This window comes from Sceloporus undulatus, chromosome 3 (genome assembly GCF_019175285.1).
Source record: "Sceloporus undulatus isolate JIND9_A2432 ecotype Alabama chromosome 3, SceUnd_v1.1, whole genome shotgun sequence".
Lineage (NCBI taxonomy): Eukaryota > Metazoa > Chordata > Lepidosauria > Squamata > Phrynosomatidae > Sceloporus > Sceloporus undulatus.
The window spans coordinates 146,754,814-146,775,680 of record NC_056524.1 but is presented as its reverse complement, the minus strand read 5'-3'; the positions used below and the strand labels follow the sequence as shown (position 1 = coordinate 146,775,680).

At 42.9% G+C, this 20,867-nt stretch overlaps 1 protein-coding gene across 1 annotated transcript in view; it reads left to right on the top strand.

Annotated features, from left to right (window-relative positions):
- The window catches only part of PKD2L1 (polycystin 2 like 1, transient receptor potential cation channel), a 155,954-nt gene that overhangs the window by 38,934 nt on the left and 96,153 nt on the right, over nucleotides 1-20,867 (top strand). Inside the window, exons 8-13 of the mRNA XM_042458439.1 lie at nucleotides 403-584; nucleotides 1,983-2,103; nucleotides 5,130-5,228; nucleotides 7,287-7,408; nucleotides 7,625-7,742; nucleotides 11,766-11,902. Coding sequence (XP_042314373.1) covers nucleotides 403-584; nucleotides 1,983-2,103; nucleotides 5,130-5,228; nucleotides 7,287-7,408; nucleotides 7,625-7,742; nucleotides 11,766-11,902 — 779 coding nt within the window. The remainder of the gene's footprint in view (nucleotides 1-402; nucleotides 585-1,982; nucleotides 2,104-5,129; nucleotides 5,229-7,286; nucleotides 7,409-7,624; nucleotides 7,743-11,765; nucleotides 11,903-20,867) is intronic.

Genomic DNA, 20,867 nt, shown 5'->3' with positions numbered 1-20,867 from the left:
CCATTTTGAGGAGTATAATCCTATGAATTACAAAAAGATAATATGTGAGAAACAATTTGAATACACAAATGGAATATGTACATTCTAAGTACTGCAATAACAATGGGACAAACCACAGCCACAAGTATAGGGTAGATCTCAGAAAAAGTAAAAAAAGTAAAATATGATACATACCAGGGGAACCACCAGACAGAATTACAGCCCACATTCCCCATCAACCATGCAGAATGTCCAGGAATCAGTGTGTATCTGGCCTCTAAACTTTTCACTATGCTTATGTCTCCAGATTGAGATGGTAACAGCCCCTCTGCCCTAAAGATTATTTGATTTGGCAAACAATAGTATTTCTAGTTGGTGTCCCTTAACTTTCACCTGTCTTTTCCTCCTGTTTTCCCAATCCAGATTTTTAAATACATTAGCTTTAACAAAACAATGACGCAGCTCTCCTCCACATTAGCCCGTTGTGCCAAGGACATCCTGGGCTTTGCTATCATGTTCTTCATTGTCTTCTTTGCATATGCACAACTGGGATATCTTCTTTTTGGGACTCAAGTGGAAAATTTCAGCACTTTTGTTAAATGCATGTGAGTATATTTCCCCTTACGTTCTTGTTTTGCTTCTCTTTTTAAAAGTTCTTAGAGTTGTGTCATCCATACATATGCCTAAGCATGTCATTATGGGATGCCACCCACCTGCTTACAATTGCAATTGTAATATTCTGGAGCTTCATTGTGCAGGTAAATGGGTGAGGGGTTTCAAGTAACCAGCTGAACACAAACTGGATTAAAAGACCTTATGCTTATCTTTATCATTACAATTCTGCATATGATTCTTGTTGCATTGAATCTGGATCTACAGAACTGTTAGTGCTGATTATTAAAAGGCATGCACAGAAGAGAAAATGGTAGGCCTTATCAGTAGAAGTTGTCATTTTTCTTTGCTACTTAGATTTGTTTTATGGCTATTGTGCCCTTTACACTATAATTGCCATCAAATTTGTGTGCGCATACATTCACACATACACAGGGATCACTGCTTCTGCAGTAGTTATCCAAACCCAGTCCTAGTCACTGGGACAGGGAAGAGGATAAAGTGTCCTTTGCTTTTGTCCTACCTGCCAGTTATTTGACTGCCTTCCCTTAACCTCTCCACACAACCTGTCCCTCCCCGCACCCTGTTCCTCCATCTTTTCAGGGGGCTAAAACTCATGTAAGCTATAGAATCCATGATACTGTATTTTCATTTAAATTACAGTAATTAGTCTTAAAGTACCATCTATCTATCTATCTATCTATCTATCTATCTATCTATCTATCTATCTATTAGTGTGTGTGTGTGTGTGCACATTTATGCAAATTTATGTATGCGGGGAATGTATTAGCTGCTAGCCTGGGTTGCCTTAGATCTAAGCTTTTAAATGTGAGAGAATCATTCAGGGAAGAAAGCCATAAAGGGGGGGGGGGGCTTTTTCCTTTTTCCTCTTCTAAAACCTCTGCCATACCTGCTAGTCCGGAACAACATTATCAGCATCTGTTGTGGCTGGCAGGCACTCCCAAGAGGAAATTATATAAGTAGAAGGTGACAAAATTCTTGTGTTGGTTGTGTGTTCTGACTTGATTGTGGCCCTAATGTGCACTCTTTAACATATAAAGCTAATACACTTTAGCAAGGAAAGTCTGAAAAGCTGGGTTGTCAGAAGAAAGATATTCTGTAAAACCTATTTATTTAATTAATTTTTATGCCACTTTTTTCCCAGAAAGGGAACCAAGGTGGCTCACAAATAAAAACCAGAATAACCAAGACTGAACAAAATGATCAAGACTATTGCAGACTGGGTGGAGGTCCTGAACAAAGGCCCTCTTCCTTTTAGGAGGCGGCAATGCAATACAATCCAGAGATCCACTTGTTCATCCTTATTTATCACTTGTAATCTTTGCTCTGCCCTACAAGCCATCAAATTTTACTCCCTTTCTGTTGTCTAGCTTCACCCAGTTTCGAATCATCCTTGGTGATTTTGACTACAATGCAATTGACAATGCCAACAGGATCTTGGGGCCTATTTATTTTGTCACCTATGTCTTCTTTGTCTTCTTTGTGCTATTGGTAAGTTGTTTGGTTTCTTCTAAATTGTTCCTCATTTATAGAAACCGGTTAATATACTGTAACATCCTATATGAGGCTCCTTGAATTGTTTCTTGAATTGGTTTGTCCTCCTAACGTTAAATTCTAAGAAGACAACAGAATGATTTGGATCACAGGGTATGCTAAAACTGTGGCTGCTGAGCATTTAAAGCTGAAACAAACAAACAAAAAAGGAGAACAGAAACAAGGCTTGTTTGCCCCCTTTTTTGCTCCATATATTCTTCATATATATATATATATATATATATTCATTCTTCCTTTTATATATGAAGAACAGAGGTGAAGGTAGTGTCTAACCAGATGTCCTCCTTTATTCTTTCTTTTGCTCCCTATATTCTTCCCTTATCTGATTTTAGCCCTCTGACCATTCTGCTGCTAAGGTTATCCTTTTGGCCCATTATTTTGATCATAAATTCCCCACTTTTGACTATCTGTTAGCTGCCTATTTCTTTTATAATTCTGTACAGGCTTCTTGTTTTAATTACCTGCCCCCATCATTTTTAGTTGGCATTTCTTTTTTTACCAGCCTGCTCAGTGTTTTATTAAGGAACTATAGGCCCGTTACAGCCGGGCATAAAAGTACGGACTGGGTCCGTACTAGGGTTAGGAAGGGGCGTCACTTCTTGACACCCCTAACCTTAGTACGGACCCAGTCCGTACCAAATGGCGGTGCCCATTCCACACGGGGGCTGCCATTACGACGTCACCACCGCGCCGCCTCCAAATGAGGCGGCGCGGTTGTGACGTCGTTGCAGCGCGCAATGGCACCTAGAGTGCCCTTTCCGCAGCGTGAGAAGGAGCTCCTTCTGGGGTTTGCATCACTGGGCGCAGCCTTTACATGGCTGCGCCAATGGCGCAGAGGAGAAAGGGGCCAAGCGGCCCCTTTCTCCTCCTCCCCGCCGCAATCGGGTGTCCACGGGGCTTGAAGCCCTGAGGACACCCCTTTTCAGGCCGTGGGGAAGCGGCCTTTTGCAGCTTCCCCGCGGCCTGGAAAGTGGCAGATGGGGGCCTCAGAGGCTGCCGTTGTGGCAGCTGAGGCCCCGATCCGGTGGGGAAAGGGCCAGTTACAGGCCGCCCCAAATGGGCGGTCTTAATGCACCTTAGTCAACTGAGGATTTCTTCTTCTTTGGCTCAGCTTTATCCTTTTTCACTCACTGTTCCATGCTCCTAGAATTCTCTTTTCTGCATTACCAGCGCCATTTTCTCCCGTTCGCATAGCCTTTCCCCCGGTGGAGTGGGAAGCACATGCGATTGCATGTATAGATAAATTTATTTTTTTAATTAAGCTTTCAATTGCTTAGGCGCTCTGTCAGGTTTCCAAACATAGCAAATTGCTACATTGACCTCCAAATACGGTAAACACATTACGCCCCCCTGCAACCTCCCCCCTGCTCCCCATTCATAGATCGACGTGTGAGGAGACCCATGGAACACCATTTTTAACTATTATTTTTTCTTTTTTTACATTATTATTATTATTATTATTATTATTAACCTTTATTTATGAAGCGCTGTAAATTTACACAGCGTTGTACATGCATTCTTTTTAGTTAGACGGATCCCTGCCCTCGGGCTTACAATCTAAAAAGACATGACACAGAAGGAGAAGGGAGTGGTGGAGGGAAAGGGTAAGAGGTCCAGCAGTTCCTCTCTACCTCCAAGGCCTGGACCTTGGACATGCCTGCTCAATCGCCCCCCCAAACAGCCCAGGTAGCAATGGGGGAAGCAAAGGGACTTGGCGGGATGGAGGCTCCCTTTCCCCTTTCCCAGAGGCACTCTGGGAAGACATAGGAGAGCCTGGGAGGCAAAGGGACATGGGAGGAATAGAGGCTCCTTCTCCCTTTCCCAGAGGAGAAAAGCACCTAAGCGATTGATTGGCTGTGACATCAAGCACTTAGGTGCCTGACTGACAGCTGCTTTTAAAAAAAGAGGTTCTGGAAGGGCAATGGGAATGGGGAGCAAAAAAAGTCTGCTTCAAATTACAGTCGGCCCTCTTTATGCACGGATTTGACCATAGGCACATGGCAAATCCGAAAGTTGTCCCCAATGGCGGTGCGCATGCAAGCGCACCACCATTGGGGACAACTTCCCTCTCCTCCCCTCCTCCCCAACTCTTTCTTTCTTTCCCTCCTTCCCTCCCTCCTTCCCTCCCCCTCCTTCCCTTTTCCTGCGGAACTGTTTCTTCGCTGCCGCTGCCACCTGGGCCACAGCCAGGGGAAAGGCTGGGTGGGGGTTTTAGAGGCCAAGAAGCGAGAGGGCCGGGTGGAGGCCTGGAGGCTTCTTGGCCTCCAAGAGCAGCACCCGGCCTTTCCCACAGCGGTGGCAGAGGAGGAGGCGAGGGTGCTGGGAGGCAGCGGCGCGGCGACGGAGCAGGTAAGCAGGTAGGGGAAGAATGAGGGAGGGAGGGAGGGAGGGAGGGAGGGAGGGAGGGAGGGAAAGAGGAGGGGAAGAGAGGGACTTTTGTCCCCAATCGTGGCACGTGTGCATGTGCGCCACCATTGGGGACAATGGGACTTGAGCATACATGGATTTTGGCATACGCAGGGGGGTGGGTCCAGAATGGATCCCCCATGTATACCAAGGGCCCACTGTACAACTGAGATAATTTCAATGGGAACGAGAACATGGGTCAAAAAAACCCGAATCCGTCTGTCCCCTTTCGTAATGGGAACGAGGGAGCAGATTCGAATACGACTCGGGGGGAAAATCCGAGTCAGAATCTTAGCAATATAAGCTGCTTTTTGGGGGCCCCAAGAGGCATCAGGCTAACCACTTGAAAAGGAGAATTAAACCATGTGGGGCATTCTGCCTGTTCCAGCTGCAATTTTACTTGTTATTGTCCTTTACTAATAAATACTGAAAACAGTTCTAACTTCTTGCAAATGAAATACATGAACAGAATGTTCTAAGCTCCTCAGAGAATAAAACATTGCATGTGTCTTAATCACTTGGGTAGGTTTATTTGAACCTATGTTTTCTTTCCACAGAACATGTTCCTAGCTATCATCAATGACACTTATTCAGAAGTCAAAGAGGAGCTTTCAAACCAGAAAAATGAACTGCAACTGTCAGACATCCTGAAACAGGTTCTTTCACTCATTTCAAATATATGTCCCATGTTGTAGATTAAATTATGGAAGATTTGCTCATTGAATGAATTTGTTACTCAAAAATTAACAGGAAGGTTAATGGGGAAAGGGCATGATGACCTTGTCATATAAAGAATCTGGCAAAGGGAAAAAAAAAAGCTGGATTTGGAGAAAGATCAGTAACTCTGGGAGATCAACTTTAGAGCTCAACACTTGATGCCCCAACCCCTGGCTTGCAAACAAGGTTACCTGTTTCCACAGAAGTAGGGAAATGGCTTATCTCTTTTTTAATTAATATTTTTAAATTTTACAATGCAAATTGTTACACTTTCTTCATTCAAATATATGCTTTAACACTTTACTTATTTTATACTAAATATCACCTCAGTGCACCCCTTCCCCAGAGCCATTCACATCCATATACTCCAACCAAAATTTTAATTCATCTCGTGAAGGTAATTTACCATCTTCTTTTCTTAATACTTTTTCAATAATTTTTTTCCATATTTCTTCAAAATCATTTCTTTTCCATAACCTTTCTTCTCTTTCAATTTACCTTTTAATTTCGCATTCATCGATATTTGCCAGACATCTTTATACCAGTCCTCCAGTTCCACATTTATTTTCATTTCCCAACTTCTTGCTATAATTAATCTTGCTCCTGTAAGCAAATTTGTTACAAGATTTCTTTCTTCTTTTTTCCATTCTACATCATTATACAGTGATAAGAATACTATATTTGGTTTTCTATCTATTCTTATATCCATAATATTTTCTATTTTTAATGGGACGCGCTACCCCTTGCACCTCGCGTGTTCCCGTGTGGCTCTACACAGGTTTCAGCGTATGCTCAAATCTGCGTACAGCGTGCCTGCGTATGATGCGGATGCACTGTATATGATCCTACTTCATTACATCCTCTCCAACAATATTTTGAATTATTATCTAGTATATTATGTATCTCATTGGTGTCAAGTACCATTTCTAGAACATCTTATACTTTTCCTTAATTCATACCAATACGTTTTTCAAATGTCTTTGTTCCCAAATTTTATTCCATTCATTTTCACAAAATTTACATCCTAATTCTTCTTCCCATATCTCTTTCCAAATATTTTAGTTTATTTCTTTTCTTTAAAAAAAAAAGAAGAAAGAAAGAAAGAAAGAAAGATAAATGGCCTATCTCTGAGCCAGCTTGAACTTTCTTATCCTCTTCCACTAATCCTACCTCATAACCTCTCCTCTTCCTCTTAAAAGCTCTACTTGGGGAGCCAACAGCAGAACTCAGCATCTATGCAGAAAGGAGAGGTGCTTTCCTCTCTCCCTTTTCTCAAGTGCCTCAGATTCTGCATGCCCATACAGCAAGCCCCAGCGGTTCTTGGAAAATATAGTCGATGAAGTTCTGAGTCTTGACGCATTTCTTTGCCTCTTGCCAGGAGCCAGGGAGAAGGGAAGACTTCCCTCCTTCCTCTGAGTACTGCTGGTACAAGTCGGTGGCTTCGGGGTGGTGGTGGTTCAGACCACACAAGGTGATACCCTAAGAGAGAGAGGGGCACCACTACTCCTCAAACATCTGCTTTTAGGCAGAAATGGGCTGTGGCATTTGCCTGTGTTCTATTAAAATGCTGAAGGAGATGGTGTGAGTTGAGTGAGGCTCAGTGGAGGAGAAATTAGAGATCCCAGTGTGATTTTTTAATTAAAATTAAAATTTTAATCTTTTTTACATTTATTTAATTTAAATTTTTATTCTTTTTAAATTTTCTCTAAAAAAATCAAATTTTATAAAAATTTCACTTAAATCACATGAGACTATGTATATGTAAATACACTAAGGCTGTTCATATGATATTGTAATTTAAAAGTATAATTTTAATTTTGCTAGTTGTTTATGTCATTATTATTACCATGACATTCAGTGATATGCAGGAATTATGATTAATGAGTAACATTAGAACAAAATACATGACTAATTCTGTTGTCAATCTTTTTTTCTTTCCTTTTGTGCCTGCTCATGGCAGCATGAAAAGTATTTTTCTTTGCATCTTTTCACTGTAGGGCTATAACAGAACACTAATGAAGCTGAAGCTGAAAAAGGACCGTATCTCTGATGTACAGAAAGCTTTGCAGAAGGGAACCAAGGAGCTGGAATTCGAGGATTTCAAAAACAGCTTGAGAAAGTAAGTAGTTTCAGAGCAATACAATGGACTCTCTGAACTGTTCCTCACACTCTTGACTAGGATCTACCATCAAACTTTTTTTAAAGCAAGAGATCATCATATATCTTATGGGGGAGAGGGGGAGGATCAAATCATTTTGCCAGTTCTTTCATTTTTTCTTTAAAAAAATTCAAATCATTTTAGATCACACTCACTCTCTTGTGCTTCCTTCCTTAGGCTTGGCCATGCTGAGCATGAAATCACAGCAGCCTTTGCAAAGTTTGATAAAGATGGTAACCAGATTCTTGATGAAGAAGAGCAGAAGAGAATGCGAAATGACTTGGAGGAGAAAAGGGTAAGGTTAAAAGAGAAAGGATTTATTTAATATGCACTGGTTAAATTGCTAAAGGCGCTATTTAAATGGGTGCTATGTCCCATTTATGGGTGCCCCCGTCACATGCGAGGGGCAGCGCTTTCAAACGCCCCTCGCCCCTCGCACGTGACGGGGGCATAAAAATGGCAGCGCCCTATACACATGGGCGCTGCCATTTTGACGTGATGGACGCCTAGCATCCGCACGTCTTGGTGCAGTTGTGACGACGCAAGTGCACGATTGGCGCCTTGTGTCACAACGGCGCCGGAAAAAGAAGCTGCTTTTTGTGGCTTCTTTTTGCTGCGCGAGGGAGCCGGACGGTTTGTCTGCTGCGGCTCCCTCATGCAGCAAACTAGGGCGGCAGCAGACCCCGCCTTAGATACTTTGAGGCCTTCTTGTACGATCTCAGCCAGGCAGTGCCTTGAGATATGTGGGGTTTTTGTTGAGGAAACGTGAGGGCAAAGGGACAAAATGAGTAAATAAATCTGCTGGATTCAGGCTGTACAGGAGATACGGAATTGTGGATGGATGGATGGATGGATGGATGGATGGATGGATGGATGGATGGATGGACAGACGGATGGATGGAGAGCAGCCTGGTGATCATTTTTTTTCCTGAAAAACACACAGTTCAGCTGGAAGAACTAGGGAACTGGGAGACAAAGGTCGTTATCACACAATGGAAATTGGAAGTATAATCCAATGTCATCCCGAACACAATCATGGGTATTCACGTTATTGCTTGATAGGTTATCTCACACTATCGCTGAAAATGGGAACGCATTCCAAACGCAATTCCACATCAATCCAAAATTAAGTAAATTCAGTGAACTAGCAAATTCACAAATCCTATTCCCAGGCTACTTTGCATTCAATTTGGTGTTGTTTGGTGTGATATGCATGTCTGTTGTGGCCCTGGTATCCCCCCCCCCCCGTATCAATTCCCATGATCCTCTGTTTTGTTTTAGCTTCCGGGGCTCCTAGGTCTTCCCCGGCAGCCAGGAGGAAAAGCAGCTGTTTTTCACAGAGGACAGAGTGAAGGGGGGGAGGCTCTCCAGTAGGCACCCTGCAAGCTCTCTCTCTGCCCAAAACAGTGGGCTTGGGGCTTGCCCTGCTCCTGGCCCCTTGTGCCCCTCTGGCAGGGCCAACTCATGCATATAGGGCGCCAAAATTTAGGGGGGGGCGACATGGCAAGGAGGCTAGAGGCACACTGCAGAAATAAATCCACTTTGAGACCCCCTTTAACTGCCCTGGCTCAATGCTGGGGAATCCTGGGAACTGTGGTTTTGGGAGACATTAAGCCTTCTCTGTCAGAGGGAGCTCTGGGGCCACAGGAAACTACAGTTCCCAGGAGCTGTAGTTTGTTGTTCTCAATGTTATTTTTGCTGCTGCTGCTGCTGTTCATTTCTTTATATGAACAGGGCAGTTAAAGTGGTCTCCAACTGGATCATTTCTGCAGTACATTTTGGACCTAAGAAGCCTAAGAAGTATACACACACACACACACACACACACACACACACACACACACAGAGAGTCCTAACAGCAAGGAGTTCAGACTCCTATAGCACATAAAGCCAAGGTCCAAAACACACTGCAGAAACAATCCAGTTTGAGACTGCTTTAACTGCCCTCAGTGCTAGGGAGTTATAGGATTTGTAGTTTATTGTGACACCAGAACTCTATGATAGAGAAGACTCAATTCCCAGAATTCCCCAGTACTGAGCCAGGGCAGTTAAAGCAGTCTCAAACTGGATTCTGCAGTGCACTTTGGACCTTGGCTGCCTTCTCATATTGTGGTTGGTGTCTATCACACAGAGGTTTTTGCAGTTCAGATCTGGGCTGACTCCTGGTTCAGCTATGCAAATTCATGTTATAACGCACATGTTTTATCACACCTGGTTGCCCTTCCGTTGTCCTTCCGAACTGAGGGGGAATTGAATCCAAGGCAATTCATGTGATGCGGATTCACACAAAGTGGAGTGAATGCAAATTGTATTACCACACCGGTGCATACCATGCGGATTCAACGATTTACAGAGAGTGTGACTTGCACCAGGTCACCCAGTGGCAGTCAATCCCTGCCTACTATAGTCAGAGTCCAATGCTCAAACCAAGTACAAGGTAGCTTTGAACTGGTTTTGAATTGGTAAATTGCCTAAATAACGTGAAATAAGGGGTAATGAATGGACAAATAATGTGAATTGCCTAAATAACATGAAATAAAGGGTAATGAATGGACAAATAACGTGAAACAAGGCAAAACCACGGGAACCGGAGGCAAGCCCCGCCTGAAGTGTAAAAAGGTCATGATCTGATTCTGCCCTCACTGTGCATGTGCAGGGATGCTAATTCGAATTCTAGACTACGAAGGGTACGTACTCATATGATAATTTGTTTTGCATTCGCACTGCTTTGGCTTTGGGATGGGCGCTGTGTTCTTCTGTGCGTTTAATAACCATCCGCCTAATAGCATTCATTTTTGAATTGGTCCTGCTTTCTTTTCTTTTGAAATTGAGAGACATTCCTCCCGTGTGATATCGCCCAAGTCCTAACAAAGTGGTGTCCTGATGTGGTAAAAAAAAGAGGCATTAGATGGGATGGTTCATGGTTGAGAAGATCTCATTACATTCAACAATGTCATGATGTAATAGTGATGCTTACTAGAACAAAAAAGTGCCCAGGTTCCAGACAGCAAAGCAGAAAATGATAAAGAAAAAAGGGGAGATGACAAAAGAATTTCCAGAGAGGAATGGGAGATACCCGAATTGGGATACAGCCATAAATTCCAGTTTATTAACAGAAGATTGAACAGAAGTGATATTGTCTTAGAAATGCTGGTTTTCATTAGTTTTGTATTCAGTGTGAAATTGTCTTTTAAAAAGTCTCTTTATTCAAATGAACCAATTTTTCCAAAAGAGGCATCTTTTTGCTTTCACACTATAGAGACAATTAATGGCCTAGCAGCTTAGCCAGCCTATATATTAGTATACTCAGGCCAAGCTGTTATGCCAAACTAGCCCTTTCAAGGTTTATGACAGTGTTATAATTGTTTCTTTCTGTATCTCATTACCACCTGTGACAGAACCAGCTTAAAGACCTAGATTACTTTTGCCTTCCAACATCAGAAGTCCCCCTGTCACTAAAGCTTGCCCTGCTTTTACCAACTGAACACTATCCCTAAGCATATAAGGGCCCAAGTGTCTCCCTAAATTAGTTTCAATGTTTTAGATAAAGTGTATTGTCTTCTTTACAGTTTATTATAGTAATTACTTCTTTCAGAATCAGCCACTGTAAAACAAACAATAACTTTTGGTGAAAAACATAGAAATAAAGCATCTTGTGTGAGTTAACTTCAAGCTTAGTATGGTTACATTAAAATCAAACACTTGGCAGGTTTTTAGGCACTCTTAGCCTACTCTCACCAATCAAACCTGACTAGACTAGATCAGACCAACGGACAACTGTGTCTCCATTTTATAATTCCCCCTTTTATCAGGAGGCGCTGCCCATCAAACACAGCTGGGTTGGGTATTGCACCTCTTGGCAACCAGCCATCAATCTGCCCTTCACCCCAAACTAGCCAGCTTCTGGAGCAACAAAAAACAGGCTTTGTCCAGCTTCATCTATATGACATCTCTTTAGATATACTGGCATGTATTTGCATTTCTCTTCATTTCACATCATGAACTCTTCCCCATTTGTATAAATGTTTGTCTAATGAGGCAGCATTCACAAACTGGTTAGCCATAAGGCTGCCACAAAACTTTATTTTTCTTTTTAGATTGAAACAGTCCATCACATCTCTTTCAAACCTATTTTAGAAGAATGGCATTCTCTCTGGAATAACTCAGTGAAGAAGCATACTAAAGAAAACAGAACTGAGCCATACTGGCCTGTCAGTGTGATCTCTGTGTGTGTGTGTGTGTGAGAGAGAGAGAGAGAGAGAGAGAGAGAGAGAGAGAGAGAATGGGGGGAAATAACTGCCTACACTTTGTTTTCCAGGTTGCTCTAAATGAAGAAATAGAGAACTTGGGGAACTCCTTCAGGGACAACAGCTTGGAAGACACCCTTAGCTTTGGAGATGCAAAAAATAATCTAGCAAACAAATCTAGCTTGGTGTCTGAAGAAGAATTCCAAAGGTTTCTACTTTTATTTTATGCTATTAATTATCAAAGGCCCCATACAGACTGCCAAAATAAAGCTGCTTCAGGTCACTTTGGAGATATGTTGGTTAAATTATGCATGTGTCCTAAGAGTCCAGAAGCTGCGCCAAAGCTGTGCTCCAGTCCTTAGGATTGGATCGTGGCTTTGGTGAGGTTTCCGTACTCTTAGGACACATGCATCATTTAAACAGCATACCTCCAAAGGTGACCCAAAGCAGCTTTATTTTGGTCTGTTCTGTATGGGGACAAAATTATCAAAATACAGAATATTATCTCCCAAAAATGTTGGCCTGTTACAGACTGCCCAAAACAGGCGGTCTGCCGCCGCCATCATTGCAGCGCGGAGGAGCCCAGCATCCATCATATTGGTATGGGTTTAGATTTGGCACAGAACACGCATCCTAGACTTTAGGAGAGCAGATTTCAGTAAACTTAGAGAAGTATTGAGGGCGATTCCATGGTCAGAAATACTAAAAGATAAAGGCGTTCAGGACGGATGGGAGTTTTCAAAAGAGAGATACTGAAGCCAATTTCAAACAGTTCCAGTGGAAAGAAAACGGGATGGTCTCAAGAAACCAGGATGGATGATAAGGAACTTTCAACCGAGCTGAGTTTGAACGGAGGTATAAGAAGTGGAAAAGGGGGAAATCACAAAAAAGGAATTCAAGAAATAGCAGGCATGTTGTGGGTAAAGTCAGAAAAAGCTAAAGCGCCGAATGAACTCAGGCTTGCTAGAGGGTTAAGAACAATAAAAAGGCTTTTTTGGATTGTCCGCAGCAAAAGGAAGAAGAAGGAAACAGTAGGGCCACGGCGTGGAGAAGATGGCAAAATGTAACAGGGACAAGAGAAAAGGCAGAATTATCCAACACCTTCTTTGCCACGTCTTCTCAGAAAGGCAAAGGGTGCTCAACCTGAGGATAATGAGCAGCAGAGGACGAAGAGGGGATTTCAGCACAGATAAGTAAAGAGATAGTAGAGGAACACCTTATTAAACTAAATGAATTAAGTCTCCGGGACCCGAAGCTCCATCCAAGGGTTAAAAGAAAATGGCAGATGTAATATCGGAGCATTGGCAATAATCTTTGAAAACTCCTGCAAAACAGGAGAGATACCAGCGACTGGAGGAGGGCAAACGTTGTCCCCATCTCAAAAAGGAAAAAAGGAAAAAAAGAGGATCCCAACAATTATCGTCAGTTGTCTGACATCAATAGCAGGAAAGATTCTGGAGCCGATCATTAAAACAGGAGTCTGTGAACATCTAAAAGGCAATGCCATAATCACCAAAAGTCAACATGGGTTTCAGAAAAACAAGTCATGCCAGACAAACCTAATCTCTTTCTTTGATAAAATTACCAGCTTGGTAGATGAAGGGAATGCTGTTGATATAGTATATCTTGATTTCACTAAGGCTTTGACAAGGTTTCCCATGACATCTTGCACAAGCTTGTAAAATGTGGGCTAGACAAAGGAACTGTTACATGGATCTGAATTGGTTGGACGGCGCGAAACCCAAAGGGTGCTCAACAATGGCTCCTTTTCATCCTGGAGAAAGTGACCAGTGGGATCCCACAGGGCTCTGTCCTGGGCCCAGTGCTATTCAACATCTTTATCAATGACCTGGATGACAGAATTGGAGCATATTATCAAATTTGCAGTGACACCAAATTAGGGGGAATAGCTAATACCCAGGGACAGGTCAAATTCAAAATGACTGAATAGACTAGAAAGTGGGCCAAAGCTACAAAATGAATCAACTAAGGAGAAATGTAGGTATTGCACTTGGGCGGAAAATAAAAATGCACAGATAGATGGGTGACACCTGGCTGAATGAACTACGTGTGAAAAGATCTTGGAGTCAAGTGCCCAGTTGACATGAAGTGAGAACAGTGTGATGCTGGCAGCTAAAAAGGCCACTATTTTAGGCTGCATCAATAGAAGTATAGTGTCTAGATCAAGGGTAATGTGCCACTGTATTCTGCTCTGGTCAGGCCCCACCTAGAATATTGTGTCCAGTTCTGGGCACCAAAATCAGAAAGGACATTGGAAACTGGAGCGTGTCCAAAGAGGGCGACAAAAATGGTGAAGGGTTGGAAACCATGCCCTATGAGGAAGACTAGGGAGCTGGGGATGTTGCCTGGAGAAAAGAAGTTAAGAGGTGATATGATACCCTGTTTAAATATTTGAAAGCTGCATTTGAAGAGGGAGCAAGCTTGTTTTCTGCTGCTCCAGAACAGGACCGGAACAATGGATGCAAGCTCAGGAAGAGAGATTCCACCTGAACATTAGGAGGAAATCCTTCCGAAGGGCTGTTCGACAGTGGAGCACTCCCTCGGAGGGTGTAAAGGTCTCCTTCCTTGGAGGTCTTTAACAGCGGCTGGATGGCCATTGTCAGGGATGCTTTGATTTGGATTTCCTGCATGGCAGGGGGTTGGACTGGATGGCCCTAGTGTCTCTTCCAACTCTATGATTCTATGATTCTATGATTCTATGTGGCACATGCCAGTCTGGATATCAGAACTGACAACTCAGAAAAAATCAGAAGGTGGTTCCAGTTGCGTATGCTTTCATGTGTCTCTTTGTTGGACTGTTTGTTTAAACTTAAAATGCAATATTAACAAATTAAATACTGACAATTAGTAACCCTGTCAAGACACACCATTCTGCCACTGATGGGGTCACCTCTCTCTTTGTAATGTAGGGCCAGCCCTGTCCATGTGGATCCCCTTATCTGTTGTGTTAGCCCAATGAAATTGATCAAATTTCTCAAAATAATGTTTAGTAATTACTGTCCAAATCTAGAATTACTTATAATCTCTATCTTACTAGCTTGTATGAGTGTATACCAACTATTATTAATGTAGACTACTGCTTTAACAGACCCACATTAGGTTAGAGCGAGAGAGCTGACCCAGGGTTTCCTTGCCGCTGCAAATGTCATAACTTGAAGGAGTGTTCTAAGATTTTTCTTGCATTCTTCCACGACTCTTACAGCGGGGGTACTGCAGTTGGGAGCATTCCATTGCCAACATCTATCCAAGACTGGCCTTGTTGTGAAACTGGAGGCATAGAGGAAGCAAATAGTAGGAACATGACCCAGGGGAGAAGCTATTGATGCTAGATAGAAAAGGGGGGGGCCTGCTGTAACTGCATTCTGTGTACTGTTCTTACACAAGGAGGAGGTTGAATTTGAATAACCTCCAAGATCCCTTCTAAATCTTGTTCTCTAAGGGCCCATTCAGACTGACCTTTTGCACTGGAAGGAACTGGAAGCTTCGTTTCCCCCTCCCAACCCTCTGGAAGCAAGTGCTGATTACCAAATCAGGTTTTTAACCCTGAATACCCTCTTGGAGAACAGTGAGTTAAAGTTGCTGTCAATCAAATTTAGTCCAGTCATCATAGGTGACGTTCTCTGCACTCATTGGCCCATCGGAAGTGTGCTTCCCCTCCTTTTAAAAAAATCCCAGGCACCAGTATTGCGCAGATGCTGTCAAATTAAAAACCTCCTCTGTTGTGTGTGTGTGTGTGTGTGTGTGTGTGTGTGTTTTGTGGGTATTTGGGTCAGTGCAGGTATGATCTTCCCTTGGCCCAGTTTTCAACCCCCAAATGCAAGCTAATGCTCTCTCATCCTGCATCCTCCCTCCTTGCCACCCAGAATGCCTCATGCCACAGTAGAAGTAGTAGTAGTATAGTATAAATAATAATAATAATAATAATAATATAAAAATCACCTCGAAATGCAGAAAAGGAAGCCATGCATATCGCTTCCCTAGGCTACCCTGAATTCCTAGAGAGAGACAATAGCAAAAGCATTCTGTATCAATTTGCCAAATTGGAAAGGAAAACGTTTTGTAACATTCGCATTGCATTCACATAGAAAAAGGCTTTTGCAAAGTGCCTTGCTGTTGGAAGCAAGGAAATGAAAGGGAAATTGAACAAGCAGCTAGCCACATTCTATCTAAATATATTCTACCTGAAGCAAAAACAGCGCATAATGCCAAAAATAATTTTAAAAAAAAATTTAAAAAAAGGAAAGCTGCCTGGTGTGAGGGAGGCTTGCTCCCCTGTGGCCTCCCTCTGACTGCCCTGAATGAACCTTCATCCTGCTTATGTTCTCTATATATTATCTACCTATTGACAAAAACATGCACAATTTTTTGTCAAAAATAATTTTTTTAAAATGAAAATAAAAAAGGGAAAGCTGCCTGGTGTGAGAGGGAGGCTTGCTCGTCCTGTGGAGTTCTGACCTGCTGAACTGACCCTTCATTCTGCTCCTTCTTCTCCTCTCTGCTCCGTTATAGAATGCCTCATGGCCCCCTTCTTCCCCTGGCTCCGTTCCTCTGTCACTTTCTCCATTCCCCCCACTCTGCCCTCCTCTGACTGCCCTTTGCATCCCCTGTCAGTCACCCCGATTCCCCTTTTGGCCTGCTCACCCTTTGCCTCTGTCACCCTATTCCCCTTTTTTCATCCTCCTCCAGCTCCTTCCTCTTGCCCCGATGAAGGGGAGGAATGCCCTGCCCAATGCCCCTCCAACCTAAATTCCTCCCATGAACTGCCCCCGATTCAGATCAGGGGCAAGTTTATCTTACAGAACCAGCTTTTTTTTTCAAAAGAGACGGCTTTCCCCTCCAATTCCAATGACGCGAACAAGGGGCATTGCCACGAAAGTGTGAGCCTCGCATCGATGTGAGAGATTTGGGGGCAAATGAACTTCATGTGCAAAGATCATCTGATTGGGGTAAATGGTAGCTGAATGGCCTCTAAGTAGACTTTTCATAGCCAAAGCAAAGTAGCTGGCCTTAGGCTGACCGCAGTGATTTGTGGTAATAATAATATAATTATAATAATAGAGTTTATTTGTATTTCCCGCCTCTCACCAAGATCGTACCCCCATCAAACCACGGATATCAACAGCCAAAAGGAGAGAACAAAGACTTCACTTCTGAATAATTTTTTTTACACATTCAACAGTCATACCACAATTGTCCCAGTTCAGCAGAGCAGTCCTGATTGGATTCAGTCATCACAGTATTTCAACTGCTTTTAAATATCCCTGTTTCTTTCTCAACGTCCCACTTTCCCCTTTGTCCTCAGCTTTTTCAGTTGCTGCTGCTGAGGGGTATTCAGACAGTAAAAATAATCTGGGGGTCATTCACACATCATTTTTTGCAGGAACCAGGATAACCTCACTCATGCATTCCAGGTTTGTTATTCACACGTAGAATGGAATCAATCGCATCACTTTGTGTCAGGCAAGAGCAGCAGCTAAGGCAGGGTAAGGGGTCCCTCGTTACTGGGCTGTGCTCAGCCTCTGCAGTCGGGGGGGGGGGCGGGGAGCTGAAGATGCCGCTTTCCTCCGGGAAGCCGCTGAGAGCCAGACTATACAAACAGTGTGCAGGGAAAAGAGGAATAGCAAAAGCGCCTCTTATAAACCAGCCAGGTGAGCTTTGTCCCCACACCAAGAGTTGCAATGTGAAGTATTCAAAATGCATTCAAGGTATGCTGAGTTTAATCTGAGTCTGTTCACCTCATTATTCACACTGCCGATGATGCAATTAAAAAAAAAAACTTGGGAAACGACCCAGTCTCAATTAATCCTGGGTAGCCCCATCCCCAAAAAACTAACCACTGCATTCGGGGTGCATATGAACAACAGTGGAGATTATCAGATGGGGAGGAAAGCCAGGAGTAAAAGGCATACTCCTGACTAATCACACAATTGCGCTGTATTTTTCAGACACATAATTAATAATAATAATACATAATATATAATAATTTGTTTTATTTATATACCGCTATCCAAAACATAGCGTTGAACAGCAAGTAAGCTAATTTGCCCCCACAGTCTGGGTACATTTTAGTGACCTCGGAAGGATGCAAGCTGAGTCGAGTTGGGCCTTTGCGGTCTTGAACTCGCAACCTTGTGGTTTTGATTTGAGTGAATAGCTGCAGTACAGGCATTTCACACTGCCCCCAGGCTCCTTTCATGTTCATCCAGGACTTATTACAGAAGATTGAGAATGCTTTCAGCAACAAACCATCACAGAAAGTCCCAGGAATGGTGTTTGTGTAGATTCTGATGTTCCATGGGATAAGTCGGAAAGTGTGATATTGTCTGAAATCTTAAGCCAATTGCATGATTTGCTGGGAGTATGCCTTTACTCCCGCTTTTTCCTGTCTGATAATCTCAGTGACCGACCTGAATTCTTTCACTGTGTGATTATTTTCACCGCTTGTTTGAATAAAACTCAGGTAGCACTTGGGTTGGATCTTTGTTGTTCAGTGCATTTCAAATGCCATTTGCTTAAGTTTGGGCGGGAAAAAACCATTTAACATGAGATAATCAATCTCGGGCATTTTTCTGAGTTTTTCTAAAGATTTTGCATCTTCAGCTGTGTGAATAACTGATGCAAATAGCCCCAGGAAGAATCAGGATAAAACTCTGAATTCCTTGAATGTGCTTCGAATGTATCTGCATCATCAACTCCACCTTTATTTGCATGTTGGGACATGTGAGCAACCAAACTTGCAGAGATGCACATAGGTGCAGTTCCATAGTGTGAACAACAAAACTGTGTGAGTGTGATCATGATTTGATCGCATCATTGTGCTTAAAAAAAAAGTTCTGAATAATCCCTGAGTTCAAAGAGCAAAAGTAGCTGGCACTCAATTAATTCAGCTGGGGGGAAGGCAGAGAATGGTGCAGAATTTTGGCCTTCCCAGTAGGCTCATGCAAAAGAAAACTGCTACAGCCTCTACTAGCTTGTGTGTTCTTCCACATTAATGATTTTACCATCTTGATCATCCCCTGATGTTGCTTGGCCACATCTATCCTGGATTTCATCTGTGAAATGCTGGAGAGAATGCACAGTTGATCTGTGGAGTTTAGTCTTTAAATGGAGTAGTGACTAATTAGCATGCATCAATTCAAACAAGGGAGGAAAGCCGGCTGGGCTCTGATCCAGGGAAAACTAGCACCTGCTTTGATGGAAAGTACCTGAAAACTAGAAATGTTTGAAAGCTGTAGGGAATTGAAATGAAACTGAAATGGCACTGAAATGCTATTGAGAAGAGGGCCGTTCAGTCAGGCACCGAATGGTATACTGGGCTCGTTCTGCATAGGCGGAAAGTATGTGCGTGGCACGTACAAGGGTTAGAAAGGGGCGTCCTTTCCAGACGCCCCTAACCCTAGTAAGCACTGAGTGCCCACAAAATGGTGGCACCCATTCTACATGGGCGCCACCATTTTGACGTAGCGGACACTCAGCGTCCGCACATCTCGGTGCCATTATGATGCTGCAAGTGCACCATTGGTGCCTTGCGGCATCATAAGGGCGCTGCAAGAAGCTGCATTTTGCAGCTTCTTTTTGTTGCGCAGAGGAGTCGCACAGTTTGGCCGCTGGGGCTCCTCCGTGCAGCAAATGATGGCGCCAGCACACCACCCTTTTTGGGCAGTCTGTAAAGCGCCCTGAGCTCAGTATTGTGTCTCCAACAAAGGCCTGATCCAGATGCTTTTGAAAGCACTGGATACTCCCTCTCCATTTACTGTGTAACTTACAATTTTAGGTATTAAGAATTGTCTGTGCACCAGATGGGGGAGGGGGAGGGGGAGGCCATCTCCAAACACTATTCCAAGCACAGTTCTTTCTTAAAACAAGACACACTGCACATAGATATCTTGTACTCAGTGAAGATTATCTTTTTCCCTGGTTGCAACCCATACAACCCACAAAAGTGGAATAACCTGAAGAAGGGAGAGCCTTGGATAGTAGCAGGTGGGAGGTTTCATGTTTTCCATTTATTACTGTTTCTAAAGAACAGCATAGCAAAACATGCTAGTCCCTTCTCCCATTTTCTTTTTTAAGGTTCTGAATGAATCTCACTCTCCCCTTGTCTGCAGGATGAACATGTCAATAACAAAAGTCAGGTCCCTCAGAAAACTGGAGGAGTCATCAAGAAAGAAGGTGGAGTGGAGGCAGCCTCTCGACAGGAGAACATCCGAATGAATTATTTGGGTACCAGCAGTGCTGTTTACCCCAACCTGTCCAAGACAGAGCTGATAGGCTCTCAGTTGCCCACAAACGTCCAGCTACAACCTAATATGAACATCTAAAATATCCTGCAAACTCCCAGTACTGATTACCATCCCTGCTATCTCACTATGGTTAGGCTAATAGGACATTAACTGTAGTTCTAAATCATAGGAATTGCTTGTCTTTCATCATCAAAAGCAGCTACAGATACTGTACCGATTTTTCTGCTGAACACATACATACACACACACACACACAAAGAGAGAGAGAGAGAGAGACTAATTTTTGAGGACATGTCATTTTAAAAAAATGGAGCAAAAAAAGGAAGAATGTTTAGTAGTAAAAGGGTACAGAGGGATGTAATGAACCCACACTCTTCCTAAATTTTGATTCTCATGTAGATTGTGTCAGCCCTCTGTCTACTTTTTGCAATGAATGAGACCTAGCCAGTCTCGTGGGTTTAAAAATCTTGATGTCATGGCAAATTTGAACCCCAAAAGAAAAAGGCAAATACCACAACCAAATTTACTCATTTGGCTATATGGGATCCTCTTGATAGAACAGGAAAAATAAAGCCTTTAGGATTTGGGAGTGTTTTCGGTCTTGAAAACCAGTTTTACAGCTGGCTTCTGTATGTTTCAAACTGACCCCAGACCAGAAGCCTCAAGGTATAGAATTACCACTTTACACAAAATGCATATATGTGTGGGCTTCAATTCAGTGTACGATAAGCATGTCAATACTGTATATTACAACATATTAAGTGGACTGGACTATAATGGAAGCTGTAAAAATATCTGTCACAGATACTTCAAGAAACAGACCAAGGGATTGTTTGTAATAGACAAAAGAAACATACATGTAAGCCTGCATTTGAGGCAGGCAAGAGTTTCTCACCACGTGTACACAAG